This window comes from Ochlerotatus camptorhynchus, unplaced genomic scaffold (assembly GCF_037179485.1).
Source record: "Ochlerotatus camptorhynchus isolate MF236.1 unplaced genomic scaffold, CSIRO-AGI_Acam_v1.1 ptg000084l, whole genome shotgun sequence".
In the NCBI taxonomy this organism is placed as follows: domain Eukaryota; kingdom Metazoa; phylum Arthropoda; class Insecta; order Diptera; family Culicidae; genus Ochlerotatus; species Ochlerotatus camptorhynchus.
Genome location: NW_027040574.1, coordinates 2,955,233 through 2,979,879, shown reverse-complemented (window position 1 = coordinate 2,979,879; position 24,647 = coordinate 2,955,233). Strand labels below are relative to the sequence as shown.

At 40.5% G+C, this 24,647-nt stretch overlaps 1 protein-coding gene across 1 annotated transcript; it reads right to left on the bottom strand.

The window, feature by feature from the left end:
• Positions 1-3,238: 3,238 nt before the first annotated feature.
• nerfin-2 (nervous fingers 2) lies at positions 3,239-22,688 on the bottom strand. The gene is made up of 3 exons (XM_065218211.1): positions 21,287-22,688; positions 3,389-3,808; positions 3,239-3,331 (listed from the first exon to the last, which is right to left on the bottom strand). The coding sequence occupies exons 1-3, from the start codon at positions 22,639-22,641 to the stop codon at positions 3,295-3,297; spliced, it is 1,812 nt and encodes a 603-aa protein (XP_065074283.1). The 5' UTR covers positions 22,642-22,688; the 3' UTR covers positions 3,239-3,294.
• Between the last annotated feature and the right edge of the window lie 1,959 nt (positions 22,689-24,647).

Sequence of the window (24,647 nt, the reverse complement as noted above, 5' to 3'; positions counted from 1 at the left end):
ATATTATAATCTGGATCAAGAGGTGTATGTGAAGAAGGTTGCAAACCGATACGGACTTAGCGAAGCAAAAGGATCAAAACTACCGCTGGATGTTGGCTATTATCAAAGCCGGAAAGACAGCAAGAGTTTGCCGGACAATAAGCGCTACCATAGCCTGGTTGGAGCGCTGCTCTACGTCTCGGTGAACACTCGGCCGGACATCGCAGCGAGCGTAGCGATTTTGGGAAGGTGTGTTAGCAGTCCCGTAGAAGCTGATTGGACTGAACTGAAGCGCGTCGTTCGATACCTTATGAGTACAAATTGCTATAAACTGAAGTTGTCGACGAACAGAGTGGAGCCTATTAAGTTGATCGGATATTGTGACGCGGACTGGGCTAGTGATAGCTCGGACAGGAAATCCAATACGGGATATCTGTATCAAGTTGGAGATGCAACAGTGTGCTGGGCCAGCAGGAAGCAGGGAAATGTTTCTCTGTCGAGCATGGAAGCTGAGTACATCGCTCTGTCCGAAGCTTGCAAGGAGGTTGTATGGCTGCGGCGATTGCTGGCAGAGATGAATGCGGAACAACGTGGGCCGACTGTCATCTACGAGGACAATACTAGCTGTATAAGTTTCGTGGAGGTCGAGCGCCAATCAAGATTATCCAAGCATATTGATACCAGAATGCACTATACGAAGGATTTGGTGCAGAAAGGAATCGTTATCCTGAAGTACTGTGCTTCGGAGACAATGGTAGCCGATGTACTGACCAAGCCTGTCGGATGCGTGAAGCAGAAGCAGTTTGCAACTGCGCTGGGCTTGACCAACGGGGACGATCGAGTCGAACGTGGTGCGTAGCTCCAATATCGAGGAGGAGTGTTGGTGGGGGCGATATTCATATACGCCACCACTGCGACACCGACGATGAGTCGACAAACCAGTCGACGAACGAGAGAGAGGAGAAAGAGTAAGTAAAGAACAGAAACGACTTTCAGTTACTTTTGTACCGACCGCGAATAAAGTTGTTTTCGTACCGAGCTCCGTGTTGCATTTTCTTTTCTGGCCTCGTTACGCGTTCACCCGAGTTTCTGCCTTGTGTCGGGTTCTTTCCGCTGTGATAACCTGCTGGTCGATCCCGTTTTCCCACAACCACCTCACAGTAGAGTTGCCAGGGTTGCCATTCTAACAAGGGTCTACCGGTCACCATCTTCAGAGGTCTCCGTACCATGTTGGGACTGGAGACTACCGTGGTTAAGCAGGAGTGTTAAGTGTGTAACCACAGTACCCTAATTGCCCATATTTTTCATACACCCCTGTGACTAACGGTTGTCAAATAATTGCAACACAGAAATCACCATCAAGATAGCGCTATAACATGTTATAACTCTGTAGTCTGAACAAGGCATAAGATCAAAATAAACCGTTTGGTTTGTCCTTTCAAGTGTTCCGTTTTGCCGGATACAGACAATTTTATGAGGGAACGTCACATCTAAATCTCAATTCTAGATACTCGAAAAATCTGACATTAGCGAATCAATCTTCGAAAAATCTTCTTTCATTTTTCGTATCTACTTGCATCGTGCATCATCTTTTTGCAGAATTTTTTTAGAATCATCATTAATCTTCTTTCTATCTGCTCCGCGTGTGCGTAGCTAACCACAGCAAAACAAAATCTTTCCTGCATCGTAGATAGAGTCACCCCTTGCAATTTTATGAGATTAGTTTTGCGGAAAAATATATTGAATGGAGGAGGAAATGGATGTAATGTCGGCCTAAGTGCCCCTAATTTGGGCCCATACGTAAATTCAGCAATCGACTAAATTTTAAATAGTGATCAAAAATATCATTAGTGCTGTCCCAATGACGCGTTCATCTAGATAAAATTGATACATAGCGGATTTTTTGCGATGGGCCCAATATTAGATCCATAGGCCAACATTAGAGCCATTTCCCTTATATATACAAACAGGTATCAAATGAAAGGTTAAAAAGTCTATTTTAAAATTGTATTCTACCATACACACCATTGAGCCAAATTGCAAACTTATTCAATATCGTTCTGTGGGTTACCTATTTAGTACACCGGTTTTAGAAATCGGACTTGAATATCTTCGCTATACTAAGCGTCGCAACAATTGTTAATGAATGTTCATGATTTTTCACCAATCGGTCTAAATACACTAGACAAACCCCATACTCTCATCCAGTTCAAAACCTTACTACATTTCAAAGAAATCAATTTTCTAAAAAAGTGTCATTCCCAGCTGACATCAACCGACCCGGGACAGATCGATTCATATCCAATCTAGCCGCTATTATTGAATATTTGATAGATTTCCCCGACGACATTCGAAACGTCGTCCTAGCCACGCCGTGACAGAGTCACGTCAACCGCAATCCAAATGGATAGCGAAAAAACAAATAGACAATCCTAAGACACTACACACCACATCACACCGTCCGCGTCCATCCGTCCGTCACAAGCGACGACGGTCATTTCTTCCTTCCGCCCGGGAAATCAATCATATCAAAAAAGGAAAATATCCCCACCCCCCGGTCCCAGTGGCGCGGTGCGGGAAAGTTCTGTTTGTTTTTCAATTTCCCCTTGGGGTGGAATCACTGCAGCCGTCCGGAAATTGGCCACCCCATCTCAGCCATCAGCAATTACGTTACCTACCTGTTGACAGTCTTTTACCAGCTACTTACCCTAATCGCAGCAAGCTAGCAGCCGCTTGTTCGTCCGCCGAGGGAGACGTCCGTGAATGGAACCAGTGAAACAAAAACCCCCGATCCAAGTAAACTGATTATATTGCTATATGCCCAATATAAAAGGTTTTGTTTATTGATGTTATACGATTCCTTTTCTGCTATTTCGTTTCTCTAAACGCCTACGACATGCATTCTTGGGGAGATTCGGGAATTTGGGTTGAAACAAAGTTCGCTTCCGTCTATCTATGGGGCGTTTAACGTGATGATAGTAGGTTTCTTAAGTCCTAAGGGAAATTCCTAAACAATCGCACTTGGTTCGCAAGGGCGTCTGCGGAAAAGGGACCAAAGATGATCTAACACAGTAATTTAGCTTTACACATGTCACATTTTCTACCGCACTAATCCAAGCGTTCGTAGCCTCCTTGGTGTACGTGTTCTATGATGCGAGCGGCGGCCGTTGGTGAGGCCACGTTCGTCGAAGTAGGCTGCTGTGGTCCTGCGGTTGAGGGCGGTGGCTCGATTGCCGTCGCAACGGTCGCGGTAGAAGATTGGTTGTGCGACCAGATGGGTGCCGCTAGACGCGGAACTGGTCGCAGAACGTTCTGTCATGTTTTGTCCCGACCGAAGTGGAATGGTTGAAAGCTGGTGGAAAAAGAACTGTTTAGTAACCTTTGTTTGAAAATAATTATGCAATTGTACCTTTTCAGATAGTCTTCGTACTGGTGGTGTCTAACGTACTGGAAGGCAGACAGTCGCTCCCGTTGTTGGAGATAGAGTTCGCTCAGGGACTGCCAGCGTCTCTTTTCCAGCTCGGAGTAGTTGGCGACGTCCTTCGGGAAGTGAGCACTGGGAACTCCGTAGGCAGCAGCAGCGAATGGGAACAATCCACCGGCGGCACTTCGTGAGAATGCTCCGGCAAGCGAATGGTTCGCTGAGGACGAAGAACCGGCTGCGGCTGTGTGAGGAGGCGCTTGACCACAGAAGAGGGCAGCTGCCGCGGCTGCATTTTGGTGGGCTATCGTGGCGGCGTTGATCATTCCGGAACTGGATCCGTTATGACGTCCCGGTGGGTCATGCATCGCTTGGTGTGATTGGAGATGCTTTTTCAGGTAACTTTGGCTGAAAATTAAAGGAAGATTTTTGTTTTTTATATGGGGAAATGGATGTAATGTCGGCCTAAATGCCCCTAATTTGGGCCATACATAATTTAAGCAATCGACTAAATTTTCAATAACGACAAAAAAAAAAAAAAAAAAAGTACCATCTCTAGATAAAATCAGTGTTCACTCGGCTGTCGACAAAAGCAGGCCACTCTCGATGTGTGCTACGCGATCGTCTGTTTTCTCGGCAGCAACCATTGTGTGGTCCTCCTCATTGTTCTTCATCATCAGTTCTTTCGGTCGATGCGTCGTCGACTTTGAAAAGCAACCGTTTCGTGATGAGTGTGTGAGTGCTGACCACGTTTTGCGTCCATTGCTGCAATGGACGCGCTCTGACCCTCGTTGGCGTACAACAATTTGCCATACAATGAAGCCACTGGAAGCGGCTCCAGTTCTGATGGAGGAGGCTTTTTGGATAGCGGAAGATAAAGTGTTTGTTGTGTTGTACCTTTTGACTATAGTTTTAAGATGTATTGTATAGTGACCAAGAATCCTCGGCTCTGTAAAGTTAATTCGGTTGAGCCTTATCAAATAAATTAATAAACAAAAAAAAAAAAAATCTAGATAAAATTTATAAATAGCAAATTTTTATCGATGGGCCCAATCTTAGATCCATAGACCAATATTAGAGCCATTTCCCCTACGTCGTCGCTTTATAGTACGTTCAGAGCAACCGTACCAGTCGTTGCCATTTGCGGCACTATTTTACTGTTTTTTTTTCCTTGGATTTGTTTTCCGTCGATGTTGTTTTCCGTGCTGAGCACCAATGCTACCGACGCCAGGAAGGCAGCTCCCACACCTGGACCCTACCTATCGACCCATCAACTCATGAACCGGGGACCAACGGCTTTACTTCCCTTCCGAAGGAAGGCGTGATCAGAGATGTTATGCCTCAGAACATCCCGGCGGCGCCGACTGGGATTGAACCCAGGCCTGCTGGGGTGAGAGGCAATCACGCTTACCATATTATTTTACTTACGCATAGCGTTTCCATTTTCGTTTAATCACTCTTCTCCACACCGGTCGTTGTCAGAGTCATAATTTAAGTTACCGTTTTCCACACCGGCAAAACAAACTTTTGACGTTTATTCAAAATAGCAACCGTCTGATGCGTTGCTACCGGATTGCTAAATTTATGAACTCACTACTTCCCAAGGTGCGGATTGCTATTTTACCTGCATAGCAACCCCCGGTACGCAAGTAGCGTTATGGTAGAGGTTGGTAAATGTGCCTTATTTACTCATTGGTACGGTTGCTCTCATATTGCTGATTCACATACATTTCACACAAAACCGGATAATAACTATCATTCTTCGAAGCCTCGGTTAAAGACAGATCGATACCTCTTGATGCAATCGACCCGATCCGCTGGATTATCAATTGTATCAATCAGGCTATACTGGAACCACATGTAACCATCAAATCTACTAAATAATTGTGGAGACGGGTGTCCTCATGAAATGAAATAGTGTAGTAGTCCATAGGTTGGTTGGAGGATCTTCTTTTGCCAATGCGCTGAAAAGCAGTTTTAATTTATTATTCTATTCAAGTATTTCAAGATTTCTTCAATTTATCTTGCGAACTTCCACCTTAATTGTTGTTTTGAATGTTTCCTTTCATATTTTATGTGTTTTCATGCGAACAAGGTCTTCAGCTCGGTCTTCAAGGAACGATTTTGGTTCAGTGTTCGAAAATCCCAAAAGCAGCTGTCAGTGACGATTGTCAATTTCGGTTGCCAAATCTGACGCCAAATGCTGATTTTTGTCTGAACTGGCAATACTACAGAGTTATAACATGTTATAACGGTTGTCAAATAACACATGTTATAACTCTGTAGTCTGAACGTACTATTAGGAAGAAGATGATTTTCATTCGTACTACATGCAATAATAATTATCGACAAAAAAAAATGTCATCAAGGTAGCTTTGTTAGAAGCACTGTCAAAGAATCATTGTACACAAAATCAACTTTGTTCAAATCAAAACAAAAAAACTAACCCATCTGGTCGATGATGGCACAAGCTTCCAAGAAAATTCTATTACAGTGAACCACATTATTTTAATGGATTTCTTCGCTGGTTAGTCGTCTGTCACTTCGTTTGTGCTTTAACTTACTACAAGGTCGTTCAGACCTACTCAAAATTAAGACTCAATTTCGGCAAAAGTGGATTCTCTCATAAGTGAGTTGAATTTTCCCGACGAAAGCCGTGGAAAACCAGGAAAAACTTCCCGAATATGAGGGAAGTCCATGAAAATATTATTCAGTCTACAAATTTAGATATTTTTTGCCGGGATTGGCACCACTGACCAACATGTGTGATGAAATATTTGTCGACAGCCCGTGGAAATTATAAATTTGTAGCTCTCACCATTTATATGGAGAACTGACCTTTTCCAACCAGAGGTAGTAAATGTACATTTTTACTGCAGAGATGTCACCCATTGTAACTAATATCAGGACATTTTCCCCACAACATTTTCATAACATTTACCACTTCTGTCCCCAACACAGAAGAACCATGCATGTGGTTCCAATGACCGTTAATATATTTGAGGTGAGATATTTCTTTAGTTCAAGCCAAGGAAATTTCAAAATTGTGGTCACTATTCACGAGATCCGGAAATAGTTTGCCTAATTCTCAGAAAGTCATAAAGCTAATTGAAGCACCCTTCAACATTTAAGAAAATTCACGAACCTCTGATTAAACTCTGTCAAATGTCAGAGGCAAGCCAGCTGTACTCAGAGTGTCAGCGTTAATCTTTTTGCAGTGAGTAAATATAAGTAGCTCATAATTACTCAATATTGATAAAAGAAGCCGCACGTACATCAACAAATATTAAATTAAAATTGTTTGAATAAACACCGACTGTCAGAGTGATTTTTTTTTTGGTATTATTATATTATGTTGATACAAATACTAACCAGCCCAATTTAATACATTTACAGCACTTTACCCTGATATTTTAAATATTGAAAATATGGTATGAGCCGGATGTGTGACTTTAAGATTATCCGAGTTAAATCAATCCATCCACAAACATAATTGTTCAATCGCTAAGGGATCGTCCATTAATTATGTCACACTTTTAGGGGGAGGGGGGTTTGGAAACTGTGACGAGTCATACAAACAAAATTAAGGGCCATACAAAAAAAATGTGACAAAGGATGACGTGGGGAGGGGGGGGGGGGTTGAAAATGGACCAAATTTGCGTGACATAATTAATGGACCTTCCCTAAGAACCCGTCTTAAGTTTTGTAAAATCGGATGAGGGTTACTACGAGATGTTTTAGTTTGGACTGGTTGATTACCTTGGATAATCGTAGAGTCAAGTGGACGCTTCTGGGTATGAGTGAAAAATAAGATAAAGTCTGGAACGCACAAAAATTGGTCAACTTCAAATTGGTGTATTTCTGTTAAAAATGCATAAAAAAACTGAAATACTGCATTTGGAAGTTGAAGTTGAGTGTAGTAGTGTACAATGGTTGCTATGATGAGTTTTCATCGTATGCTCTCCAGGCTTCCAAAATGACGTCCAAGCAAGAGGAGAAGCGTGTCGAAATTTTCGGGTTGTCGACGTTTAAGAAGGTGCAGGTGGCGGTCCCGAAAGCTGAATACGAATCTGTTCACAAAGTTCGACTGTGTCGTCATGGACGACGAAACTTATGTGCAGGCTTCCAGATAGTACAGCCTTCTCGCGACAGTTGGTTTATACCTGAATTGACTGCTGCTTTGTGTGCTTTACTATCGCTTGCTACCGTACGTTCAGATCTGGATTCGAAGTGTATTGGCAACAGCGCACGCACGAAAAAATGAAAGCTGTTTTAGAACAGTCGCATCAATTGGCAAACGATTTAAATAAAATGATCCATTTGCAAAATAAAAGTATTTTAAGATTGCACTCGTATACCTCCCCGTGGAAAATTTTGAAACCATCATCAATCTCATAGTTCTTCTATTCTCCACGAGTGCCAACTATGATTTGCCAATACCCGCTTTGCAAAAATCATCGTGCTTGGAACGTAGTGAACCGAATGGGCTGTATTTACACATTTCTTTATGATCAGGTTTTCAATGTTTCTGTCGTAATGACAGCTTTCACAAACCGACGACATCCCTCAGCTTACCCAAGTGGCTGTCTCGAAAAGGCTGTCACGAGACATTATATACAATTGAGAAATCCAACTTAAACTCATGCGCGCCTGGTGGCACGAATAAGCACTAACCGACGGTGATAAGTCTGTGACAGCCCTTGAAAATTTCATTGATTGTTTGCAAAATTATTTAATTTCAATGTAATTTCATGAAAATTTCTTGTCAGCATGGATGAATCTTGTACAAAATGCATAAAACTATTTTGTAATGCATTGTTCTTAAATAGAAAGCTACTTCAAGACTTATAAATTACTGAAAACATGTTAAGGTTTGAAATCATCTGCCGATTAAACAACAGACAAAGTTGGCCGACTAAACCAATCGACGAAAAACTATTAAATAGGCCGATTGCTCGGTGTAGCACCAGACGAAAAACGATTTAATCTGCTGATTAATACACCGACTGAAATTAATTTTTAAGTGACAATAGATTTAGTCGGTGGACGATTTGGGTGATTTGGATGATGTTTGTTTATTTGGAAGATATTTTCGAAACAAAGCACGATAAAATTCAGCATTATATACCATTATTACGAGTACTACTTTTTTGCTCGGATCATGTTTGGACTTCCACAGAAACTCGCCAGAATAAATAGAAAATAATAGTTTTTTGGTTGAAATTTCAAAAATGTATTCAGTTTGACACATTATTTCGGACTTATCACCGCTGCGACTGCAGCGTCACGGTGGTCGATTGAAACATGGATTTGTCAATTGATATACGGCAGTGGAGTAATGAAGAAACCAAGAAGAATGATCCCGAACAGACATTTCGGCCCGATGTCGGATCAATGTAAGGTTTTAAGATAGGCTCAGAGAGGTTTACAGAACATCAAAAACCCATTGCGAAATTTCTGGTTGAAAATTTCTTGCAACAAAGTTTACTGTAAACATTTGAACTATGGCTCGAGTAGATTTGGAATGGATTTTATTTTAAATTTCTCGTAAAAACCCTGAAAATGACAGCAATTGACCAATGCAGGTTTTAGTTTTTGTTGCCTCTCTCATTAAATGTGAATGTAAAGTAATTATCACGAAATTACGAAAATATGTTACGCAAAATATGCATTTGCAACCTTGATCAGAAATGATTTTCACACTTTTCACACAACTCGTCCTCTTATCCCTACTCTCAGTATTCAAAATGTATGATACAGAGAAATGCAGGCATTTTATTAGCATTCATACAGATAATTTGTAAAATCATCTGGCATCCCTGGAATTTCATCACAATCTGTGTAATGGTTATCGAGGTGGCATCCGAGCAAAATCAGATCCACCAAAAAATCTTGTGCGCCGGCGTGGAAAATCCAACTGTGTCCCACGGATGGATCGGGAAACACCTGGGAATACATCATTCCACGATTTTCCGGGTGGTTGGGGATTGAGAAGTTTTGGGTTATCATGAAGGCCAGACTTCGTCAAACGCCTAAAGTGTTGGAGAACAAGCTGACTTTGAAGAAACAGTGGGTAAAAGTATCAAAACAAGGTGGCCCCGCCATTGCCCAAAACCTTAAGCGGGCATTCGGAAACCTGTAAGGTGCAGTGTATACCCTGTACAGGGTGTAGCTAGGGTAGCTTATATGATAACTCACTGCGTTGCACCCCTCATTCTGCTGTCTAATGAATTAACATCACTCTGTTCTTCTTCATTCAGCATGAACGCGCTTGAGTGACAGTGGGTTCGATCACAGCACGCTGCTGTTTAATGCTGAGCTTGATCCATCCTCTTTCCGCGGTTGTCCGTTGGCCGGTAGCCACAACTTGAATGCTTTTTCCGATTGAAAGTTGTTGGGTTTCATGCTTGAATCGAAAGTACCTGATGACGGCCAACTCCGACGGCAAACGATTTGTGGGCAAATGCTTCCTCGCAATACCGGTGATGAGATCCGACTTGAGCTTGGTTTTTGGTGACATGATTTTCTTTTTTGGTTCAGCTTGCTACGGCAATCAAATGGAATTTAATAAATTGTGTGATCCCTCTCCGCTCATATATCCTCCTATTGAATCCTAGAAACTTCGAAACAAATGTTATCAAGTGATTTACAACAAAGTAGGTGATTTGTATTTATCGATTTCAATGATAGTTTGATTTGCTGGTGGACATACTGCAAGTATTGAAATTCTGAACTTTTCTTTCCACAGTAAATCACGAATAACTTTTTAACGGTTAAAAATGAGGTTAAAGCACAAACGAAGTGACGAGCCGCTCCTCGAAAACTTTGGTGACTAACCTGCTATTGCAATTTTTCAGTGTACCACATGGCAACACCACTACTACTGGATTGTACCGCATGGCAACACTACTACCAACAATCAATACGAAACTAACGATTTTAAATTGGCTCACCACTTTAGTAGCCTATTGGTCCCAAGCAAACGATTAACGTACCCTATTCTAGTTGAAATTCTATTACTACACTATGTTTGTTTTGATTCGCTATGAAAGTTTGACAGATAACATCAGGGGTGTGTGGATTCATGCAGAACATGCAGGGGTGAGTGAAATAGCTTGGGACTGCTTGGGACCGTTGTTCTGGTACTGAGTGAGCCAAAAATAATAATGATTTTCTTCGGGACCCAGCGGTCTTAGAGTTACCTCTATGCTACTACTAGATTGAACTAGCATTTTAACCGAATGTACTAGAATGTTTTGGTTCTATCTCTTTCACTCTACTCAAAACTGAAATGCATAAAAAAATGACAAAATGATACGCACTCTTTGCACACTGTCAAAGAATCATTGTACACAAAATCAACTTTGTTCAAATCAAAACAAAAAAACTAACCCATCTGGTGGATGATGGCACAAGCTTCCAAGAAAATTCTATTACAGTGAACCACATTATTTTAATGGATTTCTTCGCCAGTAAGTCGTCTGTCACTTCGTTTGTGGTTAAAGTGTCTCGGGCAAAGTTGCTTTTTCCCATATTTCTGTTGCATTTGATTGATAATAGCGCTATGTTTGATACCAACTTTTGATGATTGAATGCAGTGATGTACAACAAAAAAACATCATTTTAGAGAATTTGAAAAATTGTAACTAACAAATTGGACACAGAACATGCCGTAGCAATTTTTTTCTTATAGTTTCTTAATTTGTAATCTGCGAAAAATATAAAAGGGTGAGATGTCACTGAAATTTAAAGAACTAAAAATATTTATTGGATAATAGCTATGAAAAATGGACTTTTTTTCAAAAATTCCGTCGGGGCGACCTCTAAACAACATTTCCTAGAGTTGCCGCCAAACAAAAGTTTGTTTGAAACACCCTTAGCTATCATTTGGAGGTAGAGCCCCCAGATTTCCAGACATAGTGCAATTTTGGGACACCCTAATATCCATAGAACGTCCGAATGAAATAACGCTGTGTTGATTTTTTTTTTTTTGGGATGCCAGTTTTCAACAAGAACAAAAAGTACTCTCAAATGTCTTCACCCCCTCCCTCGGGATTCCCTCTTAAATTTTTTCAGGATTTTGAAATTTTTTAAGAATCATGACTTAGGGGCTGTCTATCAACTTCGTAGACAGCTTAAGAGATGTAGTGAGTTTGTTCTAAGGTCCATAAGCAAATTATTCAAGTCCTTGAATTTAATTGTTTTGTCGATGACTAAGATTTGTAAAGCTCTGCAATGCCTCTACAATTTTGGTTAATTTGAACCAATTTTGAACTGAAGAAAAATTTGACTCAGCCATTATTTAAGAAAATTTGAACTTAATTAATTAGGACTCGAAGAAATCTCTCAGACTAAGATGAAGCTTCATGACTGTGGAACTCAAACAAATTCTGAGGATTAGTTCTTCCACATTCTAAAACCCTAGAAGTAAAAAATAAATAACCTAAAGTTGTTGTTCTTAGCGTCCAAGATTTTCAATATTTCATAAGTTTGCATTTTTCATACGCTTTTTCTTTAATTCAAAAGTATTGAAGAAGGACTTTTTTGTTACATAAATTTCATATTTTTTTTCAAACTTTTGTCTGAAAATTATTGGAAAATTTAGCGTGTATTTTTTCCTACATAGACTTTATTTTCCACTGTAACTTTGTCTCAGATGTCATTTCGATTATAAGTTACGTTTTCGTGCTAGGATTAATTGAAAAATGTCAGAGAAGTTATTTAAAAAAATCAAGATTCAAGATGGCCGAATTTTAGCACAAATGTGAATGATTACCCATAACGATCAATTATACATAGTTTCATGCAAATCGGAGAAGGTTGAGCCAATTTTTTTTTAATATTTGGCCTGGAACTGCTCAATGGAGGTAATCCAAATAAACTTCAATCATTGCGAAGCAGCGCTGCAACTGTTGTGGCAGTCGACAACGGAAACAAAGTACGACTTCTAGGTCTTCCCGATACTGATAACTGGGTGCCCAACTAACAATTTTTACAATGTAAACGCCTTACCCATTTCATTTATACAGCCTCAAGCTAAACCTTTACTCAACCTCTATACAAGCAAATCTGGTGAACTTAGTCAGCTACTTATGGCTGTGTTGTGACGGTTGGGACAAGCTCTTATTGCATATCCATTAACGCTTCCATTAACGCTGTTATCCTGTTGCTTAGTTGTGTGTGAACTTGAAAGGCGCTTATTCAACTTGTTCCCGGTTATCCAATAATCACCTAAACACAGCTTTCTCTTGAAGCCTGGTTACATATTGTTTACGCTATTTTTTATGGAGGAATTTATTAAGTTTATTTAGCTTTCACAATTTTCGAAATTAGCTACAAGCACACCACCAAATTATCTACCCTGTACCGGAACCTGGAATCGAACTCGAGACGACCGCATTGGCAAACCTTTACACTAACCAACTGAGCTACGCCAACACTTTGAACTGATGTAAAAAAAAATCAACATGCCCTTCTCTGATCGCTGAGTAGAGGCTTTATAACAGTGCACATAAATCACTTCCTCGACATGTTAATTCAGCTTTGTAAAAGAGCAGAGTAAAGGCTGTAAAACTGCACACGTCTAAAAATAAACCTAGTTGACTTTAAAAATGCTTCCAAAGTAGCGCAAACACAGCCTATTCGCAGGTTGTTTAGTTGTTGAAAAAGCACTGTTGATGTTTATGTTATTCAGCAAGAGTGGTTGATTTGTAGAAGCCATCAAATGAGTAATATATTCACTTTATTAGCATTGTTTTGCAGCTACAAGTTGAAAGTTGATGAATATGTTCATAGAAGTGACATTAGCGTTTATTGGCTGCTGTTATTCAGTGTGACTGACAAATTGAATAATGGTTGAGAAAAATTTGAGTAAACGCTCTCCAAAACTATTTTGCTAGCTTCTGCTTGTAGCTGTATCTGCAGCTTTTTTTCAGCTACTTTACAGCAGAATGCTGGAAAAGATGGCTTATAAAGTTGAAAATGTTAGTTGGGTATCCCATACAAGAAGTGGTTGTGGCTCATAGAAAGGTTTTACGAATGCCCAAATTAATTGAATCTTCATATGCATGACTTACCGAAGAGCACATTGAACGCAGACTGTCGTCATCGGAGGAGATCTCAATGCTTGGGCAGTGGATTGAGGGAAAAGATATACCAACGCAAGAAGGTATCGCTTCCCGGTTTGATGTTAGACTATTGCTGGATTTAGAGCAGTGTTGTAGGAGGCTATGATATATAAATCTAAACATATCAAGTGACAGATAATTTTCATCGAATATTCATTGTTAAAAAATACGAATAGTTGTGTGGTTCCAGCTTACTGAGAGTAGGCTGTGTGTTTGATCGAAAGTGACGTTGGTTTTTTTTTTCCGTGGAGTTGTTTGTTCCTATAATCAGTTGCTGATCTGGTCAAAGATAGGCCCAGGATACGATTTCTAGTTCACTTCATCGTCAGTTCAGTTCGTCCCATCATTTGTCTCACCGTTGAGTCGCAGCGCTGAACCTGACTATTGGCCTCGAAAAGGCTTGCCAATGCACATCAAAAATCAACTACATCCGAACATCTTTTATCTCAAATCGAGGGAAGACATTCCGTGCAAGCTCCACCACAAACCAGACTAGTTCATGTTGGTCGTCGTCAATCGGGCCGTCTACAATTTGGACTTCTACATCAACACATGTCATGCTGCCTTTAGGTTCAATTGAGTTAAACCTGGTGAGTTCGTTCCTTTTTATCTTTTCAACCCAGTAACGCTGGTAGATCACCTTTTTGTGGTGCGTTACTGGTATAAGATCTATCACCGAAACCTAGTCCTGACCAGGGTCAATGTCATAATAAGAGTTCCGCTAAGAGTGAAGCCAGAAGTACCAATCGAACTGTCAAGCGGGGTACCAAACAAGCAAAGTAAATTAACATTATTGTTTCCATGGCCAGTGAATTACAAGTATTGCATTCATTACTGACAATATTTTAGTTATTTTAGATGAAAAACATTTCTTTGCTTTATTCAGTACAGTGTGGTATTTACAAGGGGTAGGTCACTCCGCACACCAATCTTGGGACATCTTTTTTGTCAGTGTGCCTCAAGTGTGCTGCAGAATTTGTCGATTGTGCCGGTCATACAGCAAGCTGTCATTGTTAGTAAAATATCCATCCCGGCAACACGGTATTTCTGACACCTTGAATGTTTTGGTTTGCAATCGCAAGGATAAATCTCGCGTCACTTTTTAAATAGCCCAATCTACATTGATCGATTCTCTTTCGTTGAAAACTTTGCTGCTTTCATATTGCGTGCTAGTTTTTTTTAGACTCTTGACGCGGAAAGTGGCGGGTGTGCAAAATTTTTGTGTTTTGTATTCATAGGATAATAAAAGTCCTGTGTTTTAGGGTTTCATAATGCTCTCAAAGGCAGACCAGAGACCAAGCCTTTCGTGATGTGAAGAACAACGGTCTATCAGCGGCCAGAAAGAGTTGGAACCGGTGGGGAATATTGTTGGAGACCGACTAAAGAAGATGATGAATAGACTTCTGTAGTTTTTGCAGCATTATTTGAATTAAGGGTATTAATGGGGTCTAATTAACTCCCTCTTTCTCTTGAGCCTACGCTAGAACCTACATTTCGTATTTAGATCTATAAGTAAACTGCTGATCTGAGTTCCTCAGTCAGTCAAACAGCACGTAATGTTGTGAACAACTTCAATGACAGTTGCCCATCAGTGCTCCCATTTTATTTATAACAATCCAATGTCTACGAGATTGTGCCGAGGGTGTGCCGATAGATGTGAACAAGCTATGCATAATCTTATTTCAGCACAATGTGCTGAGTGACTTACCCCCTGGGTATTTATTATTTAGCACTTGTTTGAACATTTTTCACGTTCTATTATTTTTTTTGTTCCCCTAGAAGCTCCATAGTCGACATGAAATTTTTCACTTCCGAATGAAAGTCATCCGATGCTAACGCAAAAAATCTTTTTGCCGTTTACTCTAACCAGCGCACAGTGGTCCAGAATGCAGATTTAGGTGGAATGATATGTTTTGAGCCTGAAATTGAAACTTTAGACTAACAGTCTCTTCTACAAAGTTGTTCCTTATAGTTAGGCCCTCATTTTTATGACAATGAATTCTAGGGTGGTGCCTATTATCATTAAAATAAAAAATCTAACTTTTTTGTTTGAATAAACTAAGGTATACATTCTGGGGCAAAGTTATAGCTGAGCTAATTTCAAGCAACTTTGTTGAAAATAACTTTTTTGTATCTCTTAAATTGGCCGATTTAGAGCTATTTTCTTGAATTAAGTTAGGGTGGCTCTTAAAAAACAGTTTTTTGCTCTAGTTTTCTTATTTAGAATTTTTCAGCAAAGGTGTCTTTAGATAACTTTTAGATCTTAAGAAGGCGCAAATTTTTGCTGCACAAAGTATGTCGATATCTTTCGCCGATCAAGAGTTATTGACGTTTTTATACTAAAAATATGCACTTTTCAAATGTTAATATCTCTGGTTGGGGCAAACAAAAAAAAAGTTTTCTTATGGCATTTGAAAGGACGTATGTTATTCTCAATAATATGACAAAATTGGAGGTATGTTATTTTTTAAACTCGTATAAAATCAATTTGAATTTTTTCATATTTTTTACTATATTTGGGTATATCTTTTTTATTAGAAGAGATACAGGCAACAAATTCAGCTATAAAACATTCGTCTTAAAGAGTTTTAAAAGTCTTTTTAAGATGACTTTCATGATAAATTTCAAATAAAAAAGTTATTGACAAAAGATGGATTTCATAGGACCACTCTAATGACAAATTTATATAAAATGTGCTAGTACATTTGTTTAAATATTTGGACATTAAATGTCTTCGAAAAAGTTTTTGTTCTTAAAAATTCCCTTCTTTTGGTGTTTGCAAACGTCAGGGTGGTCCTCAAATTAGGGAATTTTTAAAACTAACTTTTTTGTTTTACAAAATAAAAACATGTATTGTTTAAAAAAGTTGTAGCTAAGATAATTGCAAGCAACTTTGTCGAAGAAAATTTTTTTCTATCTCTTAACGTTCTCATTTTAGAGTAATTTTTCGGAGTTTACTCAGGGTGTTCCTGGAAAAAAAAACAGTTTTTTAGCAATAACTTTTTTATTTGAAATTTCTCATGAAAGTTATCTTCTAGAGACTTTTAAAACTCTTCAAGACAAATGTTTTATAGTGAGATTTGTTGCCTGTATCTCTTCTAATAAAAAAGATATACCCAAATATAGTAAAAAATATGAAAAAATTCAAATTGATTTTATACGAGTTTAAAAAATAACATACCTCCAATTTTGTCATATTATTGAGAATAACATACGCCCTTTTAAATGCCATAAGAAAACTTTTTTTTTGTTTGCCCCTACCAGAGATATTAACATTTGAAAAGTGCATATTTTTAGTATAAAAACGTCAATAACTCTTGATCGGCGAAAGATATCGACATACTTTGTGCAGCAAAAATTTGCGCCTTCTTAAGATCTAAAAGTTATCTAAAGACACCTTTGCTGAGAAATTCTAAATAGGAAAACTAGAGCAAAAAATCTGTTTTTTTTAAGATTCACCCTAACTCAATTCAAGAAAATGGCTCTAAATCGGCCAATTTAAGAGATACAAAAAAGTTATTTTCAACAAAGTTGCTTGAAATTAGCTCAGCTATAACTTTGCCCCAGAATGTATACCTTAGTTTATTCAAACAAAAAAGTTAGATTTTTTATTTTAATGATAATAGGCACCACCCTAGAATTCATTGTCATAAAAATGAGGGCCTAACTATAAGGAACAACTTTGTAGAAGAGACTGTTAGTCTAAAGTTTCAATGTCAGGCTCAAAACATATCATTCCACCTAAATCTGCATTCTGGACCACTCTGACGAAAAATTAATCACAAACAGTGCTGCTTGTTCGCAACATTTTCTCTTCGCGGGACTCTTATTACAACATCGCCTCTGGTCCTGACAACTTCAAACTAGGGGAATTGGATTTTTCAGTAATCAAGGGAACCCATTTTGGTCCTTGTTACTTTTTATACCTTGTTAATAGTGACAAGACTCGGGTGGTGATGAACGGACGCGATTTTTGTGTCCTCCCGTCATTTTTAAAAATTTTGTTCAATGTGAAATCCAGTAACGGTGGTAGCAATAATCAATACGAAACTAACGATTTTAAATTGGCTCACTACTTGACTAGCCTATTGGTCCCAAGCAAACGATTAACGTACCCCATTCTAGTGGAAATTCTAGTACTACACAATGTTTGTTTTGATTCGCTATGAAAGTTTGACAGATAAAATGAGGGGCTCGTGGATTTTCCTATGTTTCGAGGGGTGAATCGATTAGCGTGGGACCGACGAAGAGAGTACCAGAGCTAAGCCAAAAAGTTGAGCACGTTATTTCGGGACCTTCTAGTCTTAGAGTTACCTCTATGGTGGTAGATCACCTTTTCGTGTTGTGTTACTGGAACAAGCTTTTCACCGAACCCTAGTCCTGAACAGGAGGAGAACAGGAGTTTTCAGTGAGCAGGGGAACACACTTTAGACCTTGTTATTTTTAATGCCTTGTAAATAGTGACAAGACTCGAGTAGTTGCTGATGCTGCCATGGTGGTTGTATTTGGTGAGCTTGTTCCAAGCCTTGTTATATGTTGTTCATCATATAACTACTCAGATCACATGTTTCCAAGTGATATTGAACAACATCGCAAGGCTTTTAGACGAGACATTGAGCAATAGATTTTTTTTTAGATTGACAATATTTTGTAATCGAACTTATCTACAGCAACAATTTCGTATTACTCACGCTCTAGAACGCAAATTATTTCGGGTGGAGATGGAAAATTATCACTTCTCTCGGTTGACATCATTTGTTGTTGACTTGCCATCTTCGCGAGTAGTGTTTGTCATGAGCGGTTTTGACATTTGCTTCCAAAAGCAAAACTAATCAAATTCAATGGATGAAAACAGTGGTGCCAATTCAAATGACAATCATTTTGATTGAAAGGTGTTATACAGTATCAAATCACTTTGTTTCAAAACGCAAAAACTTAAAAGTCAATGATAAGTCACTTTGATTCGTAGTGCCGCATAACAGACTGAGTCAAGTGCAAGAGCATTTGGATTAGATGTGGCAAATTTTTACCGTGCAGTTAAAAACAACCCGTTTGTTTCCTGCAGGGATAACCTCGATCGCGCGTGATCCATTTTGCGGTTTAAGTTTGAAAATAAGAAAAGCGTTACTGTCGGTAAGAGCAACCGTACCAATGAGTAAATAAGGCACATTTACCAACCTCTACCATAACGCTACTTGCGTACCGGGGGTTGCTATACAGGTTGGGGAAATAGCAATCCGCACCTTGGGAAGTAGTGTGTTCATAAATTTAGCAACCCGGTAGCAACGCATAAGACGGTTGCTATTTTGAATAAACGCCAAAAGTTTGTTTTGCCGGTGTGGAAAACGGTAACTTAAATTATGACTCTGATAGCAACGACCGGTGTGGAGAGGAGTGATTAAGCCAAAATGGAAACGCTGTGCGTAAGTAAAATAGTGCCGCAAATGGCAACGACTGGTACGGTTGCTCTAAGGTGTGCACCAGAATGCAAGAACATAGTTGAGTCAACCAGTGGAAACTAACGATTTTAAAATTGGCTCACTACTTGACTAGCCTATTGGTCCCAAGCAAATCGATTAACTTACCCCATTCTAGTCGAAATTCTAGTACTACACTATGTTTATTTTGATTCGCTATGAAAGTTTGACAGATAGAATGAGGGGTTAGTGGATTTTCCTATGTTTCGAAGGGTGCATCGATTAGTTTGGGACCAAAGATAGTACCATTGCTGCGCCAAAAAGTTGAGCACATTTATTCAGGACCTTCTGGTCTTAGAGTTACCTCTATGGTTGAGGTTTGGGGGGGGGGGGGAAAGACATTAGGATTTATCCCAGGCTACTATTGTAGAAAATCGTAATTGATAGATATTAGGCGGAACGCTTCGGAATGTTTAGAAACAATAGGGCGCATTGGGATACATTGTTGACTGCTTTCGGAACGTGATTTCAATTGAATAGCTTGTTAAAACAGGGCTTAACCAATCGTCACGTCGGTCATAGCTTGTTATGATAGCCTGAACAATGCGTAAAGAGCAAACCGAAACATTGAACATCGTGTGAAAGTGGAGCTTAGCGAAGACCTAAATGCTTTTTCGTAGCTTTAAGTTTTAGGATTAGAAAGACCGTCGGTTACAGTGGCTTGCTTACTGAGCAGACAAACGCGGTCGGTGCTGGGTTTGAATGGTGACAACAACTCGGGTAACGGTATAATGTGATATGAGGGGCTCGGTGGCCTTAGAGCAACCGTGTTTGTTTACTGAGCAAAACATCATGATTCTAATATCAGCCTATCTACATTCAAGAGTCAATCGTTATATTTGTTAATATGACTACATGGTAATAACAGCAACTCGATTAAAAAGAAGCTTGTTTGCCTAGTAGCAAACGTTTTTGCTTGCTGAACAGAAGATCGTGGGTTCAATCCCAAGATCCTTCATGTTATGATCGTAAGGACATCAATTCAGCTTATCGTTTACCAAAACGAACCCTGCTGCAAATCCAACCCTATTACCCAATATCCCAGTGATTCCTCGTGGAAGTGCAGAGATTTTATCGGCTTCCAATAAAGCGAGTGTCACCAGATCCAGATCACCAGTTTTTACACATTGAGGATGAATTCTAGTCCCAAGAATCGTCTATTGGCTCTCTGTGTAATTACAGTTGATCTGGCAATAACAGAGTAGCAACCGTGGGCAGTCAATCATGCTCATGTTCATGCTCATGCTTGTTAATAGTGACAAGGCTCGGATGGTCACCATCTCCGTTATGATGTTTTATATTGTATTGAGGTTATTACATATCAAATTATCAATGCAAATAAAATCTGCATTACAAATGGAACCGAAATCCTAAATCTCATAAATAGAGATTAGTAACGTTGAACGCACGCACAATAGCGGGTATATCGCCGTGTAAAGTTGTTTATTATTTTCCTCTGGCTGACCTAAAAAATGTATAAAATTAGATCTGTCAAAATGAGCTTGACAGCGATTTGTCCGAGGGGGGCGACACATCTAAATCTCAATTCTAGATGCTCTACAAATCTCACACTAGCGAATCAATCTTCGAAAAATCTTCTTTGATTTCTTGTATCTACTTGCATCGCGTATCATCTTTTTGCAGGAAATCTTGAAAATCGTCATCAATCTTCTTCATATCTACTCAGCGTGCGCGCAGCTAACCACAGCAAAACACAATTTTTCCTGCATCGTAGATAGAGTCGCCCCCCTCGGATTTGTTAGTATTTTGCTCTGATTTTCACTAACACGCTCTCACATATTGCACCAATTCAACCGGACGTGAAAATCTCAATTGAGTGTGATTACATTAGCAAAAATCCCCAATCTTAGCGCCCCTCGGTGGTACTTAGTATGGGAGCGAACTGTCAATTTGTTAGTTTTGAGTCACACAGTGGTTATTTCACTTGATTTAAAAACCGAGATGGAAGTATATGGGATCTCGAAAAAATATCGCGGTGCTCAGAATACAAAGCCCTTTCAGATGATGTATAGCAACCGATATATTTTCCAAAATAAAGAACTATATTGTCCACCTCTATTGTAGCTAGTTTACTTTCTCTCCATTTTAACTAACGAGATTTTAAGCACGAATTGCTAAAGCACATCATACCGTCTGTAGAGGAGACCATCTTTTCCTTAACTATGATGAATTGAATTTTCTCTCTCTCAAACACATTTGGCTCCGTAGAGTTCAAAAGCCATTTTAACCTAACCTAATACGACCAGCATAGAAATTCATACCGTCTAAAACTCTTCCCGCACTGATTGCATCCAAAGTTCTCCTCCGGTCCGTCCGTCGGTTCTGCTGCCGGCTCACCACCTTCGTTATCCACTATTTCAATGCACTCATCTTCCTTCTTGTCCCCCTTTTCCACACTACCCGATCGGGTGCCCTTCTTCTTTCCTTCCCCATTTGTTCCACTTCCCCCACCACCACCACCACCACGGGGCTTATGCCACCTCTTGTGCGAAGCCAAGTTCGCCGGGCAGTTGAACACTTTATCACACTCCGAACACCGGTACTCAATGTGCACGATCCGCGAACACCGATGCTGTGCCAGTCCGAACGCATCGTCATACAAGGCCCGGCACAGCTGACACAAATACGAACCGATCTTGTTTTCGATCTTCGACAGAATTTCCTTCGCTTCGTCCGTTATTTCCACGACGTTGAACGCCGGATCGATGTCACCCTTGCGGACCACCAGCTCTTCCCCATCCTGCAGCTTCCGGATGAGCGTCCCCGACACCGGACTGGTGTTATCCTCGTCAACCAACTGCTTCCGTGTCTTGATTCGCCGTCGCTCCGTCTTGGGTCGATGGGAGTTGTTTTTCCCCGTCGGACGATCCTTCGTCGTCGCCGTAGCTGGCCTGTCATAGCCGACGAAACTTTGCTCGAAAAGCCGTGCGAAGCCTTCGATCGCCTGAAGGTGCAGTTTCTCGTTTTCAAAGCATCTTTGGCCATCTATGAGGACAGCCTCGCTGTTTTCCTTTTCGCTATCAACGATGTTGATCGATTCTTGACTGTCTTCGTCGTCTTCCTCGATGTTGTTGTCCAGTGATTCGACGTCGATGTTCGACGACGGAGATCGACGGGATGCCGAGGTCGAATCCTCCTGGCCGGTGATGTCGATGAATTCATCCGGTGGTTTTTCGTCCGTCGAAGTGGAAGGAGTTGGCTGAAGGGACTTGAACGGTGGTAAACGGGTCGAATCATCGAAATAGCGGAAGTGCGAGTTGGTTGAGGTTAGGGTCGTGTTGGCGTAGTATTTCTTGTTGTCGATGCAAACCGTATCGGAGAATTGGTTCGTGGATTTGACGTTGCTGTTGACGTGTTTGAGTTTCCAGTCATCCTCGTCGAAGGTTCGGCTTCGTTTACGTGGCGGAGACGGAGTTGACGGTGGAGTCATTGGCACATTCCCCTGTCGGAGGGACAAATCCAGTGGGATTTGGTACTCACTGCTGCCCAGAATTCCTGGTAGGGCGACGGGATTTTGCGGGTACAGAAACTGCTGGAAATAGTTGCCTTCCGATTGCTGCTGTTGCTGCTGTGGACTGTACGGTAGCATTCTCTGACTATCCTGAAGCAAACTCATCCTTGCACTTAGCACATCACTAGTCTTTTTTTTTTGCTTCGCTATCACAATCGGACCGGATTTCCTGCACGTTTGACGTTGTTCGCGGTGCTGCTACAACTGAACAGGTCCTGTTCCGTCACCAGCAATCGAATCCTGTCCACCACCGCGGTGTAGATTCCAGTAACAGCCAATGAATTTCTCGACGGCTACTGCGCAGGATCGTCACCGCCTACGAAGACGCGGCACAGGTGGCATCCGGAAGCGAGAGAGAACCCTACTCTCCATGCTCAACAGAACCGTACGTCGTCATCGGAAAGCAACAGGTGACATTGCATCACTGCTGGTGGTGAATCCGCAGGAACGCACGCCACCGAGCTTGCAAATAGCTTCAGGGAAAAGTCGTTTCTCTCCATTTATCTCCCGTTCGGAAAATATCTCTTGCTTACCGTTTGTAGTAACGTGGCAGCTTTCCATGTGAAGGACTCCTGGCCTAGTCACGCCCCCTTTCGGCATTGTTTATCTGCCGCCGTTTTCTAGTTGATCCTGGTCCATTTATTGCGCGATTCTGTTTATTCGTCCCACTTGGGCTGGGAAGGCGACGCAGGGGGAGAGAAGGGAGAATTGTCGTAAAATCTGATGAAATGTATGGTCTCGAGTCGACTCATCCCAGGCGGCCATGTGAGAGCGTGTGAGTATGAGGCTGGGTGGTACACATGGCCAACTATGAACGGTTGTTGAGCTGAGGAGAAATGTTATGTACCTAGATGTGAAAATGTGCTTTATTTTTCCATGGCTTGTGTCCATGGCGGGATCCAGGAATGCTGATGGAGATATTTTGACTCGGTGCTGGTGCCAGGGGAATGAGTACAGGTTGGTTCCGCACACATGTGGGTGGGTGGATTGCTGGATTGTGACGGAGGTGGCGCTTCTGGAATGCTCTTTCACTTGACATGGGTGTGAATTGGAGCAGATTCATGTGTGGAGGAGTTTTCTCGGAAATTGAGGTTTTTGCCTGTTCTCTGCGAGTGGGATGGAAAAATAAATGGAGGATTGCAGGTTGTGGGGATTCAGCCATTTTGTGTGGGGAATAGCTTCAAACGGTGTACGGACGTTGAAAATGGGTTATTTAGTGAGCAAATTGCACATTTATGAAAGCCATTAATATGTTATGGGTTCCATCAACCAATTTTGCAAGTTCCACGATTTCATTCTATTTTAACGCATGCATAGCGAGTAATGAACAGCATGCTGGAAAATATCAAGCATTTTACGCTCACCATAATTTAAATCAATCAACCCCAGGTTTGACGTTAGGCTCTTACCGCTTTTATGGCGCTGTTGTAGGAGGCTCTGATATATAAAAAGAAAATATATTAGTCGACAGAAAATTTTCTTCGAATCTTCAACAACGAAAAATATTGATACAGTTGAATTTCAAATAAATTAATCTATAGTAAGTCGAGTCAAGCAATAATTATGGGTAACTTTTCCCTAGTCGAATGTTGCAGCATCCATTGCAGAATTTATCGATCCGCAGATAAAACCGGAGACATGTTTACCATTCCTCATATCCGGAAATATTTTTGTGAGTTTCCGAAATTACCAATGATGAAATATCTGTAATCGTTTGGTTACAAGTTCATAGGTTTTTGTCGTTTATGTTATATAATCAAAACCTTCACGTTTCTTGTGCAAGAACAGCATTATACCACAGAAGTGATAGGGTTCTATACCGCTGTGAAAATGTTGAGCCGTTACGTTATGTCCATCATACAAACATATGCATAGGCCAAAACACAATATGGCTAAACTAGGATGACAGGATGAGGAAAATTTGTTAAAAGAACGGCCATTGCCCAAAACCGGCCTCTTTTAATATCAGGCGTCCGTGTGCTAAGACGCATTTTAATTAACTAACTAGTGCAGTGGTAAAAGTTAAACGCGACCCCAGACCTTTCTGCAACCAATTTTGCTGCTTTTGTCCAAGATTTTCGAAATTTGTTTGTTGTTTGCACTGGGAGAGC